The sequence below is a fragment of the Electrophorus electricus genome, chromosome 10 (genome assembly GCF_013358815.1).
Source record: "Electrophorus electricus isolate fEleEle1 chromosome 10, fEleEle1.pri, whole genome shotgun sequence".
In the NCBI taxonomy this organism is placed as follows: Eukaryota; Metazoa; Chordata; class Actinopteri; order Gymnotiformes; family Gymnotidae; genus Electrophorus; species Electrophorus electricus.
In genome coordinates, this window is record NC_049544.1 from 14,239,560 (window position 1) to 14,259,744 (window position 20,185).

The window sequence follows — 20,185 nt, forward strand, 5'->3', positions numbered from 1 at the left end:
TATACCATTGCTAAAACAACAAATCTAATGGTAGCTTAAGACTTTTGCACAAGACTGTATACTAGCAAATGGAATCTTAAATAGTTCCTGCTTGGTTTGGGGTTCTTTTGTTTCCAGATTTTCACACTTGCCTCTAAGAAATGTATGGTGTACAGGTCTGGAAAAGTCAGATGACTTAGTTTGCCAATCAAAATGACTGCTTTGCTTGACCACTCCCCGAAAAACTGCTTTCTTAGCATATTTTGGGTCATTGTCTTGTAACACAATCATGAGTCATCCACTGGGTTTTAGGCAATTGGTTGGATGAGAAGTTGAGAAGTTAAGCTGCTTCTGTTCACTTCAGAATTCATCTTGCTGCTGTCATTGGTGTCACGGTGCGGCCCCTCTCCCCAAACGTCTCTCTGCGTGGGCATGTGTGCGCTTGTGCATGTGTGTGTGTGTGTGTGTGTTCGTCTGTATGACCACGCCCTCCCTGTGTTTCACACCTGCTCCTTATTGTGTGTCGTTAGTGTGTGTATGTATATAAGTCCTGTGTCTACGTATAGGTGTGTCGATGTTTGAACCAGGTTAGTTCGCTAACCACGTTGTCATCTTTGTGTCGAACAAAAACGTTTGTTGTGTTAGACATGGCTCGTCCCCGCATCATTGCTTTGCCTCCGCGCGTGACAGAAACATTGACTGTCGAAGGATGCCGGCAAAAACGAAGAAGAAGAAGGGGAAGAAGGGGTGCAACCGTTCCTCCCCAGCCCTTAAGGGGAATCTCTCCATATTCCTGGGCACTCTCAGTCCTACGACGACAGAGGAGAGTGCTCCTGAAGAATTTTGGGGGGGCTCTGGGTGTAGTTCAGGGAAGGACTCTGCAGAGTCCTACAGGCCCCTGACGAACCAAGACAGCTGGTGCCAGGGAGACCAGTCTCAGGGTCCGGACACCGCGGGGTCCTATTACCCTTACTGGGACCACCAGGAGTACTACGGGCAGCACGATTGGAGTGAGCGCCAAATGGACACCGACCTCCGATTGGGATACACTGATGTAAGCTTCCATGTCAGGTCTCAGAGGTCTACCAGAAGAAGAATCTGGGGATGGAGGTGGAGGAGGCTCTCCATAGGAATTCTCCTTCGGAGATGGACACCGTGTTGGCAGACTCTGAAAGCGAAGAGCCTCCAGCGCCCAAGGTAACACCTAAGGCACCGCCCAGGAGGCTCCTCTCCGTAACAAGCAGGCAGCCCAATGGGGCTTGCGGGGGGTATTGTCCTCAATGGACTCTCCCCAAATGTCTGCTCTGCATGTGCGTATGTGTGCGTGTGTGTGTTCGTCTATATGACCACACCCTCCCTGTGTTTCACACCTGCTCCTTATTGTGTCATTGGTGTGTATATATATAAGTCCTGTGTCTACGTATAGATATGTCGATGTTTGAACCAGGTTACTTCGCTAACCACGTTGTTGTCTTTGTGTCAAATAAAAACGTTTGTTGTGTTAGACACGGCTCGTGATGTACTCTATGTACTCTTTAATGAACTGTAGCTTGTTTTTTTCCCCATGCAAAGCAGTGTTTTGTATCTTATGATAAACACTCTGAGTCCATACTAGTGTATTTTGTTCTTTTTGATCTTTGGGAGATATGTGCCTACATCCTAGATTTAAAATTTTGATATTATTAATTATCCATTTAAATTTTTTTCTTCAAGATTGAAAGTGTCATTCTGTTATCCACTACTCAGGTCTTCTGTGGTCTGCCTTGTTATGTGCCAATGGCCATTCCTGCCTCTTAACAATATACCTCACATTTGGTTTTGACAAATCTAATGTTTTGGCAATGTCTCTCATTGATTTATTCAGTTTTCAGCCTTAATGCTATTGATACGTCTCTGGTTCTTATATATAAGAGACTAGCACCAGACTAGCACCAGATATAAAAGTCATAGCTAGAATCAGCCCTACATTTTCCTTTTGTTAGCTCTTGTATATTAACTAATTACACAGTGGCACACAGCCATTTCTTCAATGACTTTTTGTCCCTTGAAATAGAGGTACTGTCACGGTACGGCCCCGCCCCCTCCTCAAACATCTTGGTGTGTGTGTTCGTCCGTGTTGCCACGCCCTCTCGTGTCGTCCACCTGTTTTGCATCATGTGTAATCGTCTTTAGTGTATATATGTCTCCTGTGTCGTAGTGTGCTGGTGTTTGAAGGGTGTTTAGTAAGGTGTACAGAGCGTGAGTGTTTAGTTTTATGTATCATTCGTGTGTGTAGTAAACGTAAGTTCAATCGTGCCTCTTCCCCGCATCCTGTGTTACTCGATTCGTTACAGAAACACCAACCGAAGAAGGATGCCTGGGAAGGGCAAGAAGAAGGGGAAGAAGGGGAGTAAACGCACTTCCTCAGCCTGTGCAGGGAGGCACCCTGTGTTCTTGGGTACCCTCCTGACTCCTGCAGTAGGAGAGCGTGGTCCTGATGCGGAAGCGAGGGAGTCACACGGGGCTACGTCGGACATCCATGACTGGTATAACGACTTCCAGACCTCGGAGTCAGACGATGTGGACTCATATTACACCACAGAAAGACCATCACTCATCCTGGCCTCGCTCTATGGATCTGCAGCAGGGGAGGGACCCACTGGACGGTTTTATGAAGACCAGCATAGCTATGAGGACTGATACTCAGAGGCGGAATCCGCTGGGTCCTGCATGGACCTGACAGAGGGATACGCTGAGTATGGAGAGAGAGGGGAGTGCAGTGACGTCACTCTGGAATCGTACCGGTGGTCCAGTCGTGAGGAGGACCCGTTGATGGAGGTGGAGGAGGTCACAGGCTCTGAGGTTGACAAGCCCTCAGCAATCAAGGCTCCGCTTAAGGCTCTGCCCAGGGTGAGGCGCTTTAAGGTGGTATCCAGGGGGAAATTTCCCCCTCCGAACGACGTCATCGGCTCCGAGGAGGACGAGCCCCCAGCACCTAAGGCTCTGCCCAGGGCACGCCACTCAGGAGTAAGTAAGCAGCCTCGGGTGACTGATGGAGAGGCAACGTCGGCGGCAGAGGAAGACATTCCTCCCCCTAGGGTGAGGACCTCCAGAGAGCAGGCGCCTACCCCTAATCCTCGGGGAGGCAAAACGGCAGCGGCACCGGGTATTGCCCAGCAAACAGGCACCATAGCCGGTACACTTCCCTCCATGCATGCCCCAGGGTCAGGAAAGGCGCCGCCAACAGAGCAGGCGATGAACACAGCCCCCCAGGCTGGTTGGCTTCCGACCCAGCTGACAGCGGGGGTCCCCCCACTCTTTCCCAGACTATTTAATTTGTGTGGGGTAGTGCCTGTCCCCGTTACCGTGTCTCTCCCCATTACGTTAAAATTGCCTGTCACTTTGTTCCCCTCTGTGTGTATGTTAGTCCCCGTCAGTGCGTTCCTGTGTCTGTCGTTGTGTTAGTCCTGGTGTTCCCCCCCAGCGCTCCTGCTCGCGCTAGCCCGCAGCAGACTGCCCGGTCCTCTGGCCTTGCCGTTTCGTGTTGGTCTCGGGTCTGTAGCCCGTTAGGCTGGCGCGCCGGGAGTTGCACCCTTGGGAGGGGGTTCTGTCATGGTACGGCCCCGCCCCCTCCTCAAACGTCTTGGTGTGTGTTTTCGTCCGTGTTGCCATGCCCTCTCGTGTCGTCCACTTGTTTTGTATCATGTGTAATCGCCTTTAGGGTATATATGTCTCCTGTGTCGTAGTGTGTTTGTTAGTGTTTGAAAGGTGTTTAGTAAGGTGTACAGAGCGTGAGTGTTGTGTTTTATGTATCATTCGTGTGTGTAATAAACGTTCAGTCGTGGCTCTTCCCCGCATCCTATGTACCTCGTTACAGGTACTATGTCTTAAAAGTCTGTTTCATACTGCAGATAGCTGACATTCATACCATTAACCTTAACATCAATTCATTTGTAATCCAATGTGCTGGAGCACAGAACCAAAAAACAAATATTGTGTTACTCTTCAGTTACTTACAGACTGATCTTTTTACAATACAAAAATCAATATAAAGGAACACACTTAAAAATTACTACATAATAATATTTTCAGCAAATCGTTAATGTAAGGTAGCATACCCTTGTGTCCTGTCGAACAGGAGTTGGTGGACTTGGCTGGGACACTTCTGTAATCTTTGTTGTCTCATCCTCCTCTTCCACAACAAAAACGTTTTCTACAAGCACGACTCCTTCCTCCACTGTTTTTTTCTCTGGCCTCCTCTCTGGTGTAACTGTAGTGATGAGGTCACTCACTGCGATGCCTTTTGCAGTCCCGTACAATGCTGTGCCCATTTCTGGCGTGTGTACACACACAGACACACACAGACACAGACGCACACACACACACACACACACACACACACACACACAGAGTGTCATTCAGAGTTATGTGGCTTTCATTCCTTGCTTAACGATTGCAATATATATGTAAGTTTGAAGCTTGGATGCTTATGCCACTACATTGCAATCTGCATTAGCACAGCTTTAGAGCATTCATTTCAAACCTATAGGGTTTAAAAGAACTGCATCAAAGCAAGGGTAAATTAACACAATACAACACCTCCAAATCCCTAGCTCCATATATTTACAGATATTGGCCTTGATTTCTGACAAGAATCAAAAGCAATATCTCAGTGTCACACAATAACAATATCTATTGTGTAATTACTGAAATAGGGAGCTGAGTCAAATGCTATGCCTTCCCAAAGATACAGAATATTTTTACAACTACAGATATGAAATCCTCTGATCTTAAAATTCTTTAATTTAAAACCGATATATTGGTTTTACAATTGTATGACTTCTGTTCACCTTGGTGAAAACCCTCACATTAGGTCAAATTAGACACTAGTCATGAGACAAGGTTAAATATATGGAATATACTATATGATCTATTTTACCTTCAATGCTGGTAATTCAAATATCCTGTCTACATTTTGAACAGATTTTTGGTTTTGTGATCTCTTGTCATCTTTCAAAAACAGATCTCAAGAACAGGGTACAGTCAAGTTCATTTAGTTAAAAATAATTATAAATACAAAAAAGAGAACCATCCATAAAACACTCAGAGGCATGAGCTATTTTGACCTACTTTGACCTGCCAGCTACCAGAACAAAGCCCTTCCACACCACTCAAAGCACCAAACCACTGAACCAGGGGCCAGTGATTGCAGACTTATTTTCACCTAGTGCACTGGTCATGGCAATGTGTGAAACTCCATATTCAGTGTGACATAAATAAAATATTAAGAAGAAGAGAAGAGATAAAGAAGAAAAAGTTAAGCAAGGGAAACTGCAGCTGGCAGTGAGCAGACACATGCTAGACTTAGTTAGAAGCATGCAGAGATGGCCTGATGATCAGTGCAGGAAGGCAAGTCTGAAAATTTGAGGACCTGCCCAAGTATGAAAGAGAAATGAAGAATGAACAGAGCAGAACTCAAGAGATAATGAGGATAATGTTGCATCTATAACCTTCCAACCCAACAAGCTTTTAGGGTCAAGGGGATTGTAGACACACATGTATCTACCTGCTGGTTTAGTGCCATTCAAAGCGATAAGTGGTTTAGATCCTGGGATTACAGTCGGTGTGTTTTGGAAGACGCTCCGTTGAGCTGAGGAGATTGATAGAGAGTCAATACCACAGCAACTGGCATCTTATATAACTTATATGCGTAGTCTTGTTTACCAAACTCTTTATCCTGTCTGTTCATATATCTAAAGTCTATTCTGATTAATGATGGCTTAATGGGAAACAAAAGAAAACTAACAAAAACCACAAAACCCACAAAACAACAACAGCATTAAAATACCAGTTGCATACAAAAATGTTAGCTGTATAACAGCTCCATGTATTCACAATGTTTGCAGTTTCTTGAGGCTTTAATAAAAGTTAGGGCAGTGGTAGCTCAGTGGTTAAAGTAGTTGACTTATAATTGGAAGGTTCAAGCCCCACCACTGCCAAGTTGCCACTGTTGGGCCCCTGAGCAAGGCCTTCAACCCTCAATTACTCAAGTTGTACTCACTCATAATTGTAAGTTGGTTTGGATAAAAGTGTCAGGTAAATGTAAGTTAACAGTACACAAATTTAAGATACACTATATTGCCAAAAGTATTCGCTCGTCTGCCTTCACACGCATCCCAACCTTAATCCATAGGGTTTAATATGATATCGGCCGACCCTTTGCAGCTATAACAACTTCAACTCTTCTGGGAAGGCTTTCCACAAGGTTTAGGAGTGTGTTTATGGGAATTTTTAACTATACCTCCAGAAGCACATTTGTGAAGTCAGACACTGATTATGGACGAGAAGACCTAGCTCGCAGTCTCCACTCTAATTCATCCCAAAGGTGTTCTGTCAGGTTCAGGTCAGGACTCTGTGCAGGCCAGTCAAGTTCTTCCACACCAAACTTGCTCATCTATGTCTTTATGAACCTTGCTTTGTGCACTGGTGCACATTCATGTTTGAACAGACAGGGGTCATTCTCAAACTGTTCCCACGAAGTTGGGAGTATGAAATTGTCCAAAATCTCTTGGTATGCTGAAGCATTAACAGTTCCATTCACTGGAACTAAGGGGTCAAGCCCAACTGCTGAAAACCAACCCCACACCATAATCCCCCCTCTACCAAACTTTACACTTGGCTCAATGCAGTCATACAAGTACCGTTCTTCTGGCAACTGCCAAACCCAGACTCGGAGAAGTGTGATTCATCACTCCAGAGAACACTGCTCTAGAGTCCAGTGGCGGTGTGCTTTACACCACTACATCTGACACTTTGCACTTGGTGATGTAAGGCTTGGATGCAGGTGCTTGGCCATGGAAACTCAATCAAAGAAGCTCTCTATGCACTGTTCTTGAGCTAATCTGAAGGCCATATGAAGTTTGGAGGTCCCTAGTGATTGACTCTGCAGAAAACTGGCGACCTCTGTGCACTATGCGCCTCAGCATCCGCCTACCCCGTTCTTTCATTTTACGTGGCCTACCACTTTGTTGCTGAGTTGCTGTCATTCCCAATCACTTCCACTTTATAATACCACTGACAGTTGACTGTGGAATATTTAGTATTGAAGAAATTTCATGACTGGACGTGTTGCGCAGGTGAAACCCTATCATGGTATAATGCTGGAATTCACTGAGCTCCCGAGAGTGGCCCATTCTTTCACAAATGTTTGTAGAAGCAGTCTGCATGCCTAGGTGCTTGGTTTTATACATCTGTGGCCATGGAAGTGATTGGAACACATGAATTCAATTATTTGGAAGGGTGAGCGAATACTTTTGGCAATATAGTGTAAGTAAGTTAACTAATTTTTAGTTAGGATGTTTAATCACTGCCTACCCATACAGCAAACAATGTATGCAGGGAGCAGATAAGTAGATCCTCTTTAGTTTGTTTTCTACAAATGCTGACCATGAAAAATTAATCAATAGTTTGATCCACATTATATGGGGATGTAGTGAGCAAGCCAATCTTCTGCTCTGCCAATTAAATCACTACCTATGTCCAAGGAGTTCTTGTCACTGAATCCAGGAGCCATATCAGATCAAGAGCAGTAACAGTCAACACAACTTTTTTCAGCCCCAAGTGGAATGGTCTACATCAGATCAAGTCAAAAGGTAGTTTGCTTCTGATGAGCTCTTGAGGATGCAAAAAATTCAAATTCTTCAATTAATTGGGAAAATGCAGAAAATTAAAAGTGACTGTGCTGTTGGTATTTGAGCTCACAAACAACAGTAGGTTGAAAATCCTTGTGGTGAATTTTCTCTCTTGCTCTTGTTAAGGTGTTTGGGGGGAAAAAAAGTCTATTTTGGCATTAACCGCAAGCTTGGAGGCACCAGCCCAGTACAGTAAGCACGGTAACAAGCACTTCAGTAGAGAAATCATAGAGCGGGCTGCAGAATGGAAGACATTAATGGTCTTATAGCAGCTGATAAAACAGAGAGGAGAGGAAGTCAAGGCTGTGCTGGAAGATGTGAACACAATGCATTACAATGAAACAAACCTTTGGCTGACTGACATGCTGGCACTAGTCTAAGGAAACAGCTTGAACACCTAATGCATGTTAGCTCTAGGGCAAAAATAATTACACAAATGACCAAATCATGGCCATGAAGAATATTAATGTCAATAAAGCAGGACATTTTATGGATAAATCCAGAGATAACACAATAACTCTACTGATAGTTACCACAATTACTTGTCAACATCATGGAATGAAATGGAACTGTAAGAAGTCATTGCTAATGGACTGTCCTTATGAAGGATATTTGAAATAATAATAATATAATATAATAATATAATAAAATAATATAATAATATAAATCATATAATAATAAGTAAAGCAGCTTTGAGCACATTGTCCACATTACTTGACCAATGCTATCTGATTAATCACTGACCTTTACATTAGGGATGCTAAATGAATTGTACAGAAAGATAATAACATGCTAATTTAGAAAGAGCGCAAATAATCCACACCATTTAGGCCCAACAGAGTGCCAATTATAATAAAATGAAGTAGTCTCATGTCTAAATGCAACTCTAAACCATGCTGTTCAACAATCAGTACTCTGATGAATCACAGCAGTTTCCACTGAGTGCTGTGAACATGCCGATCAAACTCAAATGTTCTCCAAGAGAATTCCTAAAACAGGGCACTGAGCAAGTGCTAATAGAATACATGAAAAATGTGCGATCTGTTCATTAGACAAAAACATCACCATAGTTTCCCTATAACTGTACTACTTTACTTTGAACAACATCAATTTCTTGTTTTATTTGATAATTAAATTTTAACCATAGATTACAAAGATAGGGAATAGAAAACTGAACCAACCTCCATCTAGACTGCGTGACATAGTGTAGCGTTTGCTGGTAGACCGCTCAAAGTATGGAGCTGGCCGCACTATCTGTGAACTGGCCCGTCTGGTTTGGACCTGGGTTCTGCCACTGTATCGGAACTTGGAACCGAGTGTCAGGAATTTCTTAGGAGGAGTTTCTGGAGACACCAACCTAATGAATAATATCATAAGATTTAATTACTACTCTGCATAAAACCTAATCCCATAAAATTGGGAATTTATTTGAGTTTCACGCACTACTAGTATGGGTTAAAGCTTACAATTTTCAGAACAGCATAAATACTATTTGAGAAGGACATCATTCTACTGCAGTAGATCTCACCTAAAGAAAGTGTGGTGTTCCACGCAAACCTTCCAGAGCCTCTTCGCTGCTCTATGGTTGGCGAGTTTAAAGCCAATCGTGCTTTCAAACTGTTCAAACTAGGCAGTAAGAGAACAAACACAATATATCTATATATACTTAGTGACATAGTGACATGAAACACTAAAAGTCATCCAAACTGACAGTAAAATCCACTGCAGAATTAGATAACCTTGGAACAGGCCTCACCTCTCCAGGTCGAATTTTGATGTAGAAGTTATTCCTTTTGTAGGAGATCTTGAGGACTTTGGGCCAAGCGAACCTGTTGATACGCAGGCGGTCACGGTAGATGAGGAGACCAGAGGAACACACTCCCAGCATGATCTCCACGCCCTCTGAATCCTGGGAAATGATTGAATAAACAAACCTGGGCCATCAGCTCATAACCAATCAAACCACAATCATTGGACATACAACTGGAATAAATTTTTCCTAGTGGCTCCAAGCGCATACTTTTGATGTTACAAAATACCTCCACTAATAACTGGTGGTAGCCAAAAACCTCTGCTTATGTATCAAGTCTGTCAGAAAGTTTTTATTAATGGCTGATCATAATGCAAAATGTCTTCACTGTCATTTTCAAATAGATTTTTAAAAAAGTGTAAATGCATTAACTACAAGCTGAATGTCCAAATGTTCAAAATTGAAAGTGGAACCATTGTTGATCAGCGCATGAGGTAATACCCCTGAGAAAAATGCCCTACATATTCAGCAGGCAATTTAGAGCCTAATCTCCTTCTTTTCTGGGCCACATAGATGTCATTGGTCAGCCCCCACCTGCCCTACTGCTTCTTGTCTTCTTCATTAGCATTGCATGCAAGTCTCTGGCATATCTGTTTCAAAGAACATTAAAAAGGTTACAACTATGTTTCTCTTTTATATGGTTAGTTAATGCAACATGTGCACTTGAGACATTTGTTTGAGCATTCAGAATCTGATGTAATAAAATGAATGCCTTTCCAGGATGGGTACCTCTTTTTATGCCTGTGCAAAACATAACCTTGATCCTATCCAAAGAATTCAACATCTTCTAGTGTAAACAAACACCTGTGCTAAAACTTTGGTAATTATTATCTGTTATTACAACTGAATCAGTTAAATATACACATGAAAAATTACATATTACAACAGTAATTCAGCAAGGTTTTATGGGGAAGAAAATGGATGTTGCCTACAATTACTGTTGGATGGGACTAATGCTACACACTTGGATTACACATTTGGATGGGACTATTGTTACCACTGAACATGATGTCTATGGATAATGATGGAGCCTTTTTCTAAAATACTTCTAAACTGATGAGTAGTTTACAAAGCCTCTGGAAGTCTCAGTGTGTTTTGGACAGGGAAGTATGATTGGGTCTTTCTCTGGGGAATGTAACCTCCACATACAAGCATACTGAAGGTGGGCAGTGGGCCACAATAGCACACGCATTGTGGTCGAGTCAGCCACAGCTCAGACAATGGGACTCTTCAGTCCATGGTCATGCACAGAGACTGGGGTTAGATGGGAGAAACACACACACATACAAGGACACACAGATGCACAAATGCAGCCTTACCTCTCCTTTAGCTGGAGACAAGCACTCAAAGAAGCTTCCTACCAACTAGGCCATTCAGTAAGAAAAGGGAAAAAGAAGAGGGACTGATCTAACCAAATTGAGGGACAGTTTCCATGCTGATCATTGCTTGGTCTTGTTTTTGTTTCAGGTTAGACCACCCAATGACCATTTATGGGATGGTAAATGTTTTCTGAAGAACTCTGTCACAATATCATCTTCTGACAGACATTAACCTCCTGTAGTAATATGAATGTTCTGAGAATTGTGACATCTGTGAGGTCACTTTCTGAAATGCAAAAGCCAGTATTGAAACATTACTGTTCCTATGCTTAATCAGTCAATTAAAACTGACTTCACAAGCAAATTATATTCAAATATATTGATAAAAGTAATATGAAGCAGTAGGAAGATGTCCTAATAGAATTCAAACTGATTCTGACTATAACTCCAACTGCTCATTAGGAAATGCAGTTTCATGAGGAATCTTCTCCCCATCACTGTCGACTCTACCCTAAGGGGAGTTCCACTGCATGAAAATGCACACTGATATTTGCCATTCCTTTCCAGTCATAATCATATTTTAAGGACTGTTGTATATTGAGAGTTGCAATTTTTTGTAAGATTGTATTATTTTTGTATTAATTATCTATACCTAATAACACAGTAAGTTTACAACAACTTACAAGCATCCAAATAATTGCACGTTCCTTGCAGGTATCTATAAAAAGAGCATTTTTAAAAATGTAAGGATGTTATTGATATTACAGCACTGTGAGAACAGGCTATTGAGCACTTAATACAGACCACTTCAACGTTTTGGTGTTCTTGCTTTTTTTGATCCATAACAGATCAGCCTTTAAATTTTAATTCTCTTTTGGTAGTATTTAGCTCTTTTGGTAGTATTTAGAAGGTTGTTGTTACGAGAACAGCATGTAACAAGATGGTCCTTTCACAAGGCAGTAGCACTGCACCAATAAATCAGCCAAACATGTTTGCCAAAATAAGTCTTTGGTATGGCCTGTAGGCACATTATCCATTCTGTATCGACAATGAACTACAGCACAGCTGACAAAACATCCAACCCATAACAATCCACAAAAAACAAAACAATAAACAACACTGAACATAAAACACTGATAAGCTGTTGCTTATAGAAGACTTATCAGTAGACTGTAGCTGAAGGGTCAAAGAGAATTATCACTGTGAAGAGGAAACATACATTATGCAGATATGCTTCACATTAATAAGTGATCTATCTTTGAAACTTAAAGATAGCTGATGTAGGGGTTGTTTAGTGTCACTATACATAGATAGAAATCAGCATCATTTCAAGGAGAAGATTGCTTCTATATACTAAATTATACATGCAGATTATCAAATATCATTTTTAGAGAAATTTCATTTTCAAATGTAATGAAAGCATGTCTGTGGAGGCTTAGGGGCAAATGGGGCTTTGATGTGTCCTTTTCATGAGAAGAGGCCCTAAGGGTGTGGTGGAACAGCAGCCTGCCAAAGCCACAAAATAGTGCAGCTTAATGGAAGAGGAGTCACTTCTGAGTCATGCTGCAAGCTTATAAAGAACCTCAGGAGGTGGACCAGACCATGGAAATGGGAGTTGGTTTTCTACCTTGGCGTGATGAAGGTCCACTCCATACATAGACAATTTTTTCACATTCTCCAGGAAATGCATTTCAGCCTCAGCCGGCGTCATCCCTCTGATGGGAAACAGAATGTAACAAAGTTTCTAAATGCTGTACCTATACAACACTGACTCCTTTTCAACCTCCTGCATGACACTGGCCACATTTGACATCAAGGATAAATCAAGATAAATCAGACACAGAAAGACTATGGCATTAGTGTAACCAAATACTGATTCACAGAGAGAATATATGCAGCGCACTTGTAGTTCTTGTGGAGGTCCATGACCTTCTCTTCGAGCTCTTTGGTCTGGTGCGGGGCAAAGCGGAACTCGCTGATGTAGTCTGTGCCGTACTCATCCGGATCATAATCTCCCAGCTCTGACTGCACTGTGTATGAACCAAGCACTGTATGCGTGGCAAATGAGCAGGGCAGACGTCCAGACACCACATCATCTCTCAGCTGCAGGCACAAGTAATACCTGAGGCAGACAAATAGTAATTAAGATGAGAAAGCTTGATGAGAAAAAGTGCAACTACTAAGAAAAGGCAACACAAAGAAAGAAACCACAGATTAGTCATTCTCACAAAATTCAGATGGGGTGAGAAGCTCTGCTAATTTACAAGTACCAATCAAAGTGCTTCCATTAGCTTAAGGCTATAGGATGCTGCAGTGAAGTACAATAACAGAGATATGAGGGTAGTGGTTCTTGGCTTCAGTCTGCCTGTTAGTTGGCAGTTGCTCAGTGGGCTTTAATGAGCATGCTCACTGAAGGCCTGCAGGAGTTGGCTGAGCAGGTCTGACCTCGTGATGTCTTCTGAGAGCTGGGCAGGGTCTGGAGGGTAAAATTTCACATTGAAGGAGAAATTCCAGGCAACTCCTGAGAGAGAAAGCAAAGAAAGAGCATGAGTCAAAGACTGCTACAACACCAGTGTGTCAAGGCAAAAAAACAGAGTGTCAATACATATACTTCATTTTGTTCCTATTAACTTTTACATAACAGAGGTAAGAAATTAAAACCAATAGTCACAGTTTTTCATAAAAGTAAAAAGCGAAGCAAATAGAAAAAGTGAGGTACAGAGTAGAACAAACATGAAAATCAAAAGAAGGCATCACATCACAAAAAAAGTGGCATGACAAATGAGTTGCTACGTGCAGAAAAAAACACATCATGGCAACTAGCTTCCAGGATGACATGCCATGTCAGTTTTCCTGTTTTGTTTCTCATCTTGTTGTGAAAAGGAGGTCACTTTAACTTCCACCTCATATAGACTTCAGAGGGAACTAGACTAAAGATGATTTGCATCTCAGGACTTGTTGCCCAATAGGCCACTTGTCACGGCTCCCCTCCTCTGGCATTGGGTTCCTTTAACAACTAGCCATGTTTATCCCTTTGTTTCATTTTCCCATCCCATATTGGTTTTAGGTGTTTCTTGTTTGACCTTGTTATCTTGTGCATTGGTTTTGTTTCTCTGTCTGAACCTGCTGGCTTTTTGACCCTGGACCATCCACATGTTTACGATTCTGGAATTGCCCTCAATAAAAGTTGTTCTACACAACATTTGCGTCTTCCCTCCATTTGCTTATCGTTACATAATGACCAGCCTATTAAGGATGCAGGTAGAGAACAACATACCAGTATGTAGTTGTTCTGTTGGGACAAAACTCCAGCTACTCCACGGAAGCAGCCAAAATTACCTCAGTCATAATACTGCCAAGCCACAGAGAGCAAGTCCCCAGGGCTGCAGGTACAAGGGCATCTTGTCATTGTTCATGGAAGTCCCTCACATAGATTCCCCCACTGGAATACACCCCTGATGGGAGCCCAGGTAGGTGCCTGAATTTACTTGATAGTGTCAGTGCCACTCCATGGCACACAATGTTAGTAAACAGTTTAAATCGGGAAAACGTACTGGAGGGCAAGCTCTAGCTCTGTCCTGGCTGCCTCTTCCCCACTGCCTGCAGACCTCCATGAAGGAGAGGAGGCTATGTACCCCTGCCTCTGGCTTATAGGGTCCGCCAGGCCTTTCCTATACCCAATGTCAGTAGGACTGTGGGCCCGAGGGACCATGCAGGAGACTACCCAGCCTCCTGTTCCTTGTGTGGAAAACACCTCACAGCCTCCTTTTTCCAGCATGGAAGATGCCAAGGGTGCCATCACTGAACCCTATTCCCCACTGCACTTTGCCCAGAATGGCACCACCAGAATTGCCATGGGCTGTCCCTCCAGACATGCTAGACCTCATGGTGGCTGTACCCTGTGGCACTCCTGTGGCGACCCCATCCTCCTTCGTGTTACCCCCAGTGATCCCCCCACTTGTCAGCCTTCAACCCTCCCATGACCATATCACTGGCCTTCCAGTATTCTCTGAGTCCTGCGGCCTTCTCATCTGCTCCTATATTTTTTTTTCCATCTTCCTGGATCTCTTTTGGTCCCTGTTGTTGTGTCTGTCCTTGTGCCAGTGTGTGTATCTGTCATTGTACTGTGCCTTTGTCCCTGTCCCTGTTCCAGTTGTCTTTCAGTTCCTTGTCCAATCTTCCGTGGTCCATGATCGTGTCCAGTCCCCTGTCATCCAGCATCCTGTCTGGTCTCTTGCTCCGTCTCATGTCTTGTCTCCCTGTACTTCTACTAGGTCCTGTTCACTGTTCCTGCTCCTGGCTTTGCCCCAACTCCCGTCCCTGCTCCTTGCCTCACCCTGGCTCCTGTGGCACCTGCTCCCATCCTTGTTGTATATTCTGTTCCTGCCATGTCTTCTGTCTCTGCCTGTGTCTAGTTTTGTCTTTGCTCCTGTTCTGTTTCTGTTTGCACTTCAGGGGCCACACACTGGGATTCTGTCAAAGATCCCTCCCATGTCACCGTGGTTCCCTCAGCAACTAGCCATGTGTTCCTTTGTTTTGATTCCGGTTTAACCCCTTGTTTAGTTTTCTCCACCTCTTATTGTTTTCAGGTGTTTTTTGTTTGCCTTTGTTGTCTTGTGCATTTAAACCCTGTGTTTTCCCTGTTTCAGTACTGGTCATAGTACTATATTCTATGTAATGCAATGTTCTGGTTCCCTGTTCTTGTTTTCCTTGCTCATTTTCCTGTTTCTTGTTTATTCTAGTTTCATGCCAGTTTAATATCGTGCCTGTTTGTTTTGTGTTTAGCCTTCATGTTTGTATTTAGCCTTTACATACTTATGTATTTTGTTTCTCTGTCCCTGCTGGCTTTTCAACCACTGGACCATTCCCATGTTTAAAATTCTGGATTTGCCCTCAATAGAACTGATTGTTCAATACAATCAGTGTCTGTGTCCTTTGCTTATCGTTATCCACTTCATGTTCTCAGACAAATGTATTTTAACAAAATGTTTGAGAAGGCTGACCATATATCTAATTATTTAAGTAAGCTTGGTAGCTTTTACAAAGTGAAATAGGTCTAGCTAAGTGGTAAGTTGTAAGATAATTTGAGACTGGCTAGATTTGCCAGGCCAACAAATTAAAGTATACCACTACTTGATATCTGCAGTTAAGATGAAGTTTTATTTTAAATGCCTTTAATGATTGTTGAAAGCCTATTAGGGGTACATTTTCAGAAATGGACAACAAGTTTAAACCAATTTTACAACTACAGTGTGAACACTTACCCCTGATCTGCTTCTTCATCTCTTTGGCAGGGTCTAGCCAGTTCTGTGCAGAACATAAAACACATTCAGAGGGCTTTTTTCCTGTAAAGAAGGTGTCATTTGTAGTATTCACATTTTAAAACAAAAATTAACTCCTACCTTCTGATTCTCTACATCACGGAACGTGACACCAAAGTAGTCCTTCTCTAGAAGGTTGAGATGCTCACAGACTTTGTCGAAAAGCAACTGGCCTTTGTCCCGTTTCTGTGGACGATGAAAGCCTGTATCAAATCCATCCCTTCTACTGTCACAACAAATCACTTTTTCCACACTGACGCAACTGAGATTATGCACTTGTCACAATACATTCATTAAAAAAATGTGACAGAACACTGGGGGCATTAGTCCAGCTTGTCATGCAGAACATCAAAAATTGCTTTGACTTACACTAAGCACCTTAGAATTCAGTTAAATATTATCATAGTCATAATCATTTTCAGGTTAATCAGCATCACCAACATATGTGTGGTAATGTTTATAGCACATAGGACCCAACTGTGATGAATGATAAACACCTTAGCATTTCCACTGAATTCATAATTGTGCTGTAATGATACCAACATGCTACTTGTTTTTTTTCATAGTCCGCATCGTCATGAGTAAATTCAAATGTGGCAAATAAACCCATTTGACATCAAGATATATATTTTCACAAATTCCTGCTTATGCCATTTGATATTAACCTAATTTAAGCATACCACTACTTGATAGCTACTTGATATTACCCTAATATCAAATAGATGTGATTTTACACTGTAATTGCCCAGAAAATGTACATTTATTTGCTTTAGCTAGTTTTGATAGTATGTATTAAAACAGAATCACCCTATCCAACCGAAAACTAGGCTTTAAAGCAACTGTAATTTGACAGTATTGCCTAATGTACAGGATCCTCCCACTTATTGTATCATTCAGAATGCTTTTGTAGGGCTCTCAGTGTCACACACAGATGTTGTATTTACATTAAAGTTATGTTTCAAAATAAACAGACAATCCAAGTGTTGTTTCTATGTAGGTATTGTAGGTATTGTTAAAGTACAGGTTGGAAAGCCAAAACGTCTTGATTAACGTGACAACACAAATATTGTGGAATAATTACATGAATTACAATTTCAGATAAACAGACAGTTCATGTGTTGTTTGTGTGCATGTTGATACACAACTGTATTTACTTAAAGTATTCTAAAGTAATCCATGTGTGACATTGCCTACTAACTCCGTAGTTACATTATGTTGGCATTTATAGTTTAAGTGTAACCACACAGGTTTTAGAGACAACTGAAAATGTGGATCCCATATCCTGTTTACAGACATTGTTTAGTTTACATACTTATTCATTACATACTCATTAAAAAATGCTATAGTTAAAGTCTCTGAATAGGTTAGGTTCCAAGCCTATGCAGTTTCATGCAGATGTCTGGGTTATAGAGATGCTCTGGTGGGATATTTGGATGTAATCCATTCTCCCTAATGTAAAAAAACAATCAGCCCACAGAAATCTCAAAGGTACTGAATAAGATGAGACATATCAACACTGTGCCTAGCTCTGCGGGATACATGAGACATTAGTGATTAACAGGATAAATGGGAGCAAAATGCAGCACTCAAAGAAAACTGGATCAAGGATCAACAGTTTTTATCACATGGGTTCTTTGGGGGGAAAACAACTGAAGATCCATTATATATTTCCATTATTTTAACATGAAAATGTGATCTATGCTGTCATATTTATAATAAAACTGATTAAACAAACTCTAATAAATATGGATCAGAATTACGCATCAATCCGCAGTGCTCCACCAGATGCTAGTGATTATAAAATACAATATCAGGACTGTACCTTAAATTCTACTAGACAACCATGAAAAGTCCCTGCTTCTCCCGGTTTCACTTGACTGTATTTGACACTGCCTAGAAATATTCATGCACTAAATGCTAGTTTGATGCTGACTGCTCTCGTAAAAAGATTTCATAAAGGCCTAAGTGTGAGGGTGAGTCACTGTGGCAACTTCTGTCGGTTACTGTGTGGCACTGCAGTGAAGGCCCCTGCCTCCCCCAGAGCCTGTGATGCACATGGCACAGAAAGCATCGATGCCACTCCCCTGCACCACACCTCACCTCTCTGCATCCCTCTTGCCAGTCAATATAATAATGCAATCTATTTCTCAACACATGCTAAAAGGCTGGTGGCCATGATCAAACACTAGAATCAGCTTTCCATAGCATAGAGAAACCCCCACCAGTATAGGCTGCTATTATCCATGAGCATTCGCACCTAGCACTAATACCTCATTTTAAGCAGTGTTGTTTCATAGCAGAAGGAAAGCCTGCGGCAGCATGAGGGATAGCAGATGTGAAGTGTGGTCAAAATCAAACACAGCCTAGTATGCTTATGCAGCACCCTCCTGGCTGAAATGATTAAAGCTTAGACGGGCCATATGCTAAATTCTTTACAACATAAATTTCAGCACATTCCAATTTCAGCTAAGCAATGACTGAATTTAGATATGACATCATGAGGTCAAGACAATTTATCCTGACAAGTTTACAACCATCTCTTTAGTCTAAAGATATTATCCATTACTGACAAGTATTCACTCAGCAGACAAAAACCTGTCACTACATATTGATTATTTAAACCAATAAATTAAAAAAAAAAAAAAAAAAAAAAACGTTATTCAGTGACCATTAACCTGGACAGTGTATATTCTGTTAAAGGGGCAAATGACTAATATTGAAGGCAGATGGACATATAGTATTCCAGATTATATATATCTGGAATTTTCTCATGATGATACTTCTCATCTATACTTATCTTCCACTCAAACCAAACCCATCCTTCATATCCAAGATGTACATCCTTCTCTCAACATTATGTACAACCTCTGCCAATATTATATTTGGGGATATGAACATTCATGTCAACACCCATTTCTTTTGCCCTGCAGTTTAATTTCTCTAATTATTGGACTGTTTTAATTTCAGACAACTTGTTGATGTCCCCATGCACATCAGGAGGCACACTCTTGATCTGGTCATTACTGACTCTGCCTCTGTCAGCAACCTTTTTGTATATGATCAGGCTGTGTCTCTATGGAGTTGCCACTTTGCCTCGCTTCATCAAGACCAAAAATAAAATTTGCTTTAGAAGCTTGAAAGGTTTGCATGAAGTAAATTCTGTAAGTCAACTGTCAGTTTCTGGGTTGATGTCTTTCATCAATCAATAGTACAGTGGATTTTATAAAAGTATGATTGGCATTTTGGATCTTCATGCTCTGATTAAAACCATAACAGTCACCTTCTTTGGCTCAGCCCCTTGGTTCACAATCGAGCTACAGAAAATGAAGGCAGCCTTCATGCCCTTGAGTGGCATTACAAAGCTTCTGGCCTCACTATTCACAAGTTACCTTACTGGGAACATAGGCTTACTCAAATTCCATTAGAGAGGCACGGTCACAGTTTTACTGAAACGTCATCAAAACAGTCTGGGAAATTTCAAGCGGCTGTTCTCTATACCAATCATCTCTTCGAAGTTCACTTACTTAATGAAACTACAGAGGAGCACTATAGTAATTTCATGACCTTTTTCAAAATAAAAACTGACTGAATTTGTTCTGTCCTTTCTAGTTCCGCCACCCTACCTGTGCAGACTACATATTCAGTTTGAGCTCTTTCAGCCCCTGTTTCCCAGAAGGCTCACAGCAAGAGGTTGATGACATCATCAGGAGGATGAAACTCTCCACCTGTGCCCTAGACCCCTTTCCTTCAGCCCTAGCGAAGGCGAACATCTCTGCCATAAGCTGTCTGATCACCACTCTAATAAACCTCCCTCTCAGGCTGGTCACGTTCCATCTGCTCTAAAAACTGCACTAATCATCCACTTATAAAAAAACCCACTCTTAATCATGAAGTTTTTGCATATTATTGGTCCATCTCCAACCTTCCTGTTCTTTCCAAAGTACTGGAAAAAATAGTTGCAGCCCACCTTCAGGACCACTTTAAAATAAAATTTGAAAAATTTCAGACGGGATTCCACTCTGCTCACAGCACAAATCATCTACTGATGGAAGCTGACATTGGCTCACCTTTTCTCCTCATCCTCCT

General features: G+C 41.8%; 1 protein-coding gene across 11 annotated transcripts in view; it reads right to left on the reverse strand.

Moving 5' to 3' along the window:
* epb41l3a (erythrocyte membrane protein band 4.1-like 3a) overlaps positions 1 to 20,185 on the reverse strand; it is a 60,214-nt gene that overhangs the window by 15,659 nt on the left and 24,370 nt on the right. For 8 of the 11 annotated variants that reach the window (XM_035531079.1, XM_035531077.1, XM_035531083.1 and 5 more), the window contains exons 4-14: positions 16,181 to 16,285; positions 16,043 to 16,085; positions 13,224 to 13,299; positions 12,682 to 12,900; positions 12,406 to 12,493; positions 10,779 to 10,823; positions 9,406 to 9,558; positions 9,178 to 9,275; positions 8,831 to 9,006; positions 5,525 to 5,608; positions 4,077 to 4,291 (exon numbers count right to left, since the gene is read on the reverse strand). In XM_035531079.1, the coding sequence (XP_035386972.1) occupies positions 4,077 to 4,291; positions 5,525 to 5,608; positions 8,831 to 9,006; positions 9,178 to 9,275; positions 9,406 to 9,558; positions 10,779 to 10,823; positions 12,406 to 12,493; positions 12,682 to 12,900; positions 13,224 to 13,299; positions 16,043 to 16,085; positions 16,181 to 16,285 (1,302 nt within the window). The remainder of the gene's footprint in view (positions 1 to 4,076; positions 4,292 to 5,524; positions 5,609 to 8,830; positions 9,007 to 9,177; positions 9,276 to 9,405; positions 9,559 to 10,778; positions 10,824 to 12,405; positions 12,494 to 12,681; positions 12,901 to 13,223; positions 13,300 to 16,042; positions 16,086 to 16,180; positions 16,286 to 20,185) is intronic. The other 3 variants (XM_027002322.2, XM_035531078.1, XM_027002346.2) reach the window with 3 other exon arrangements.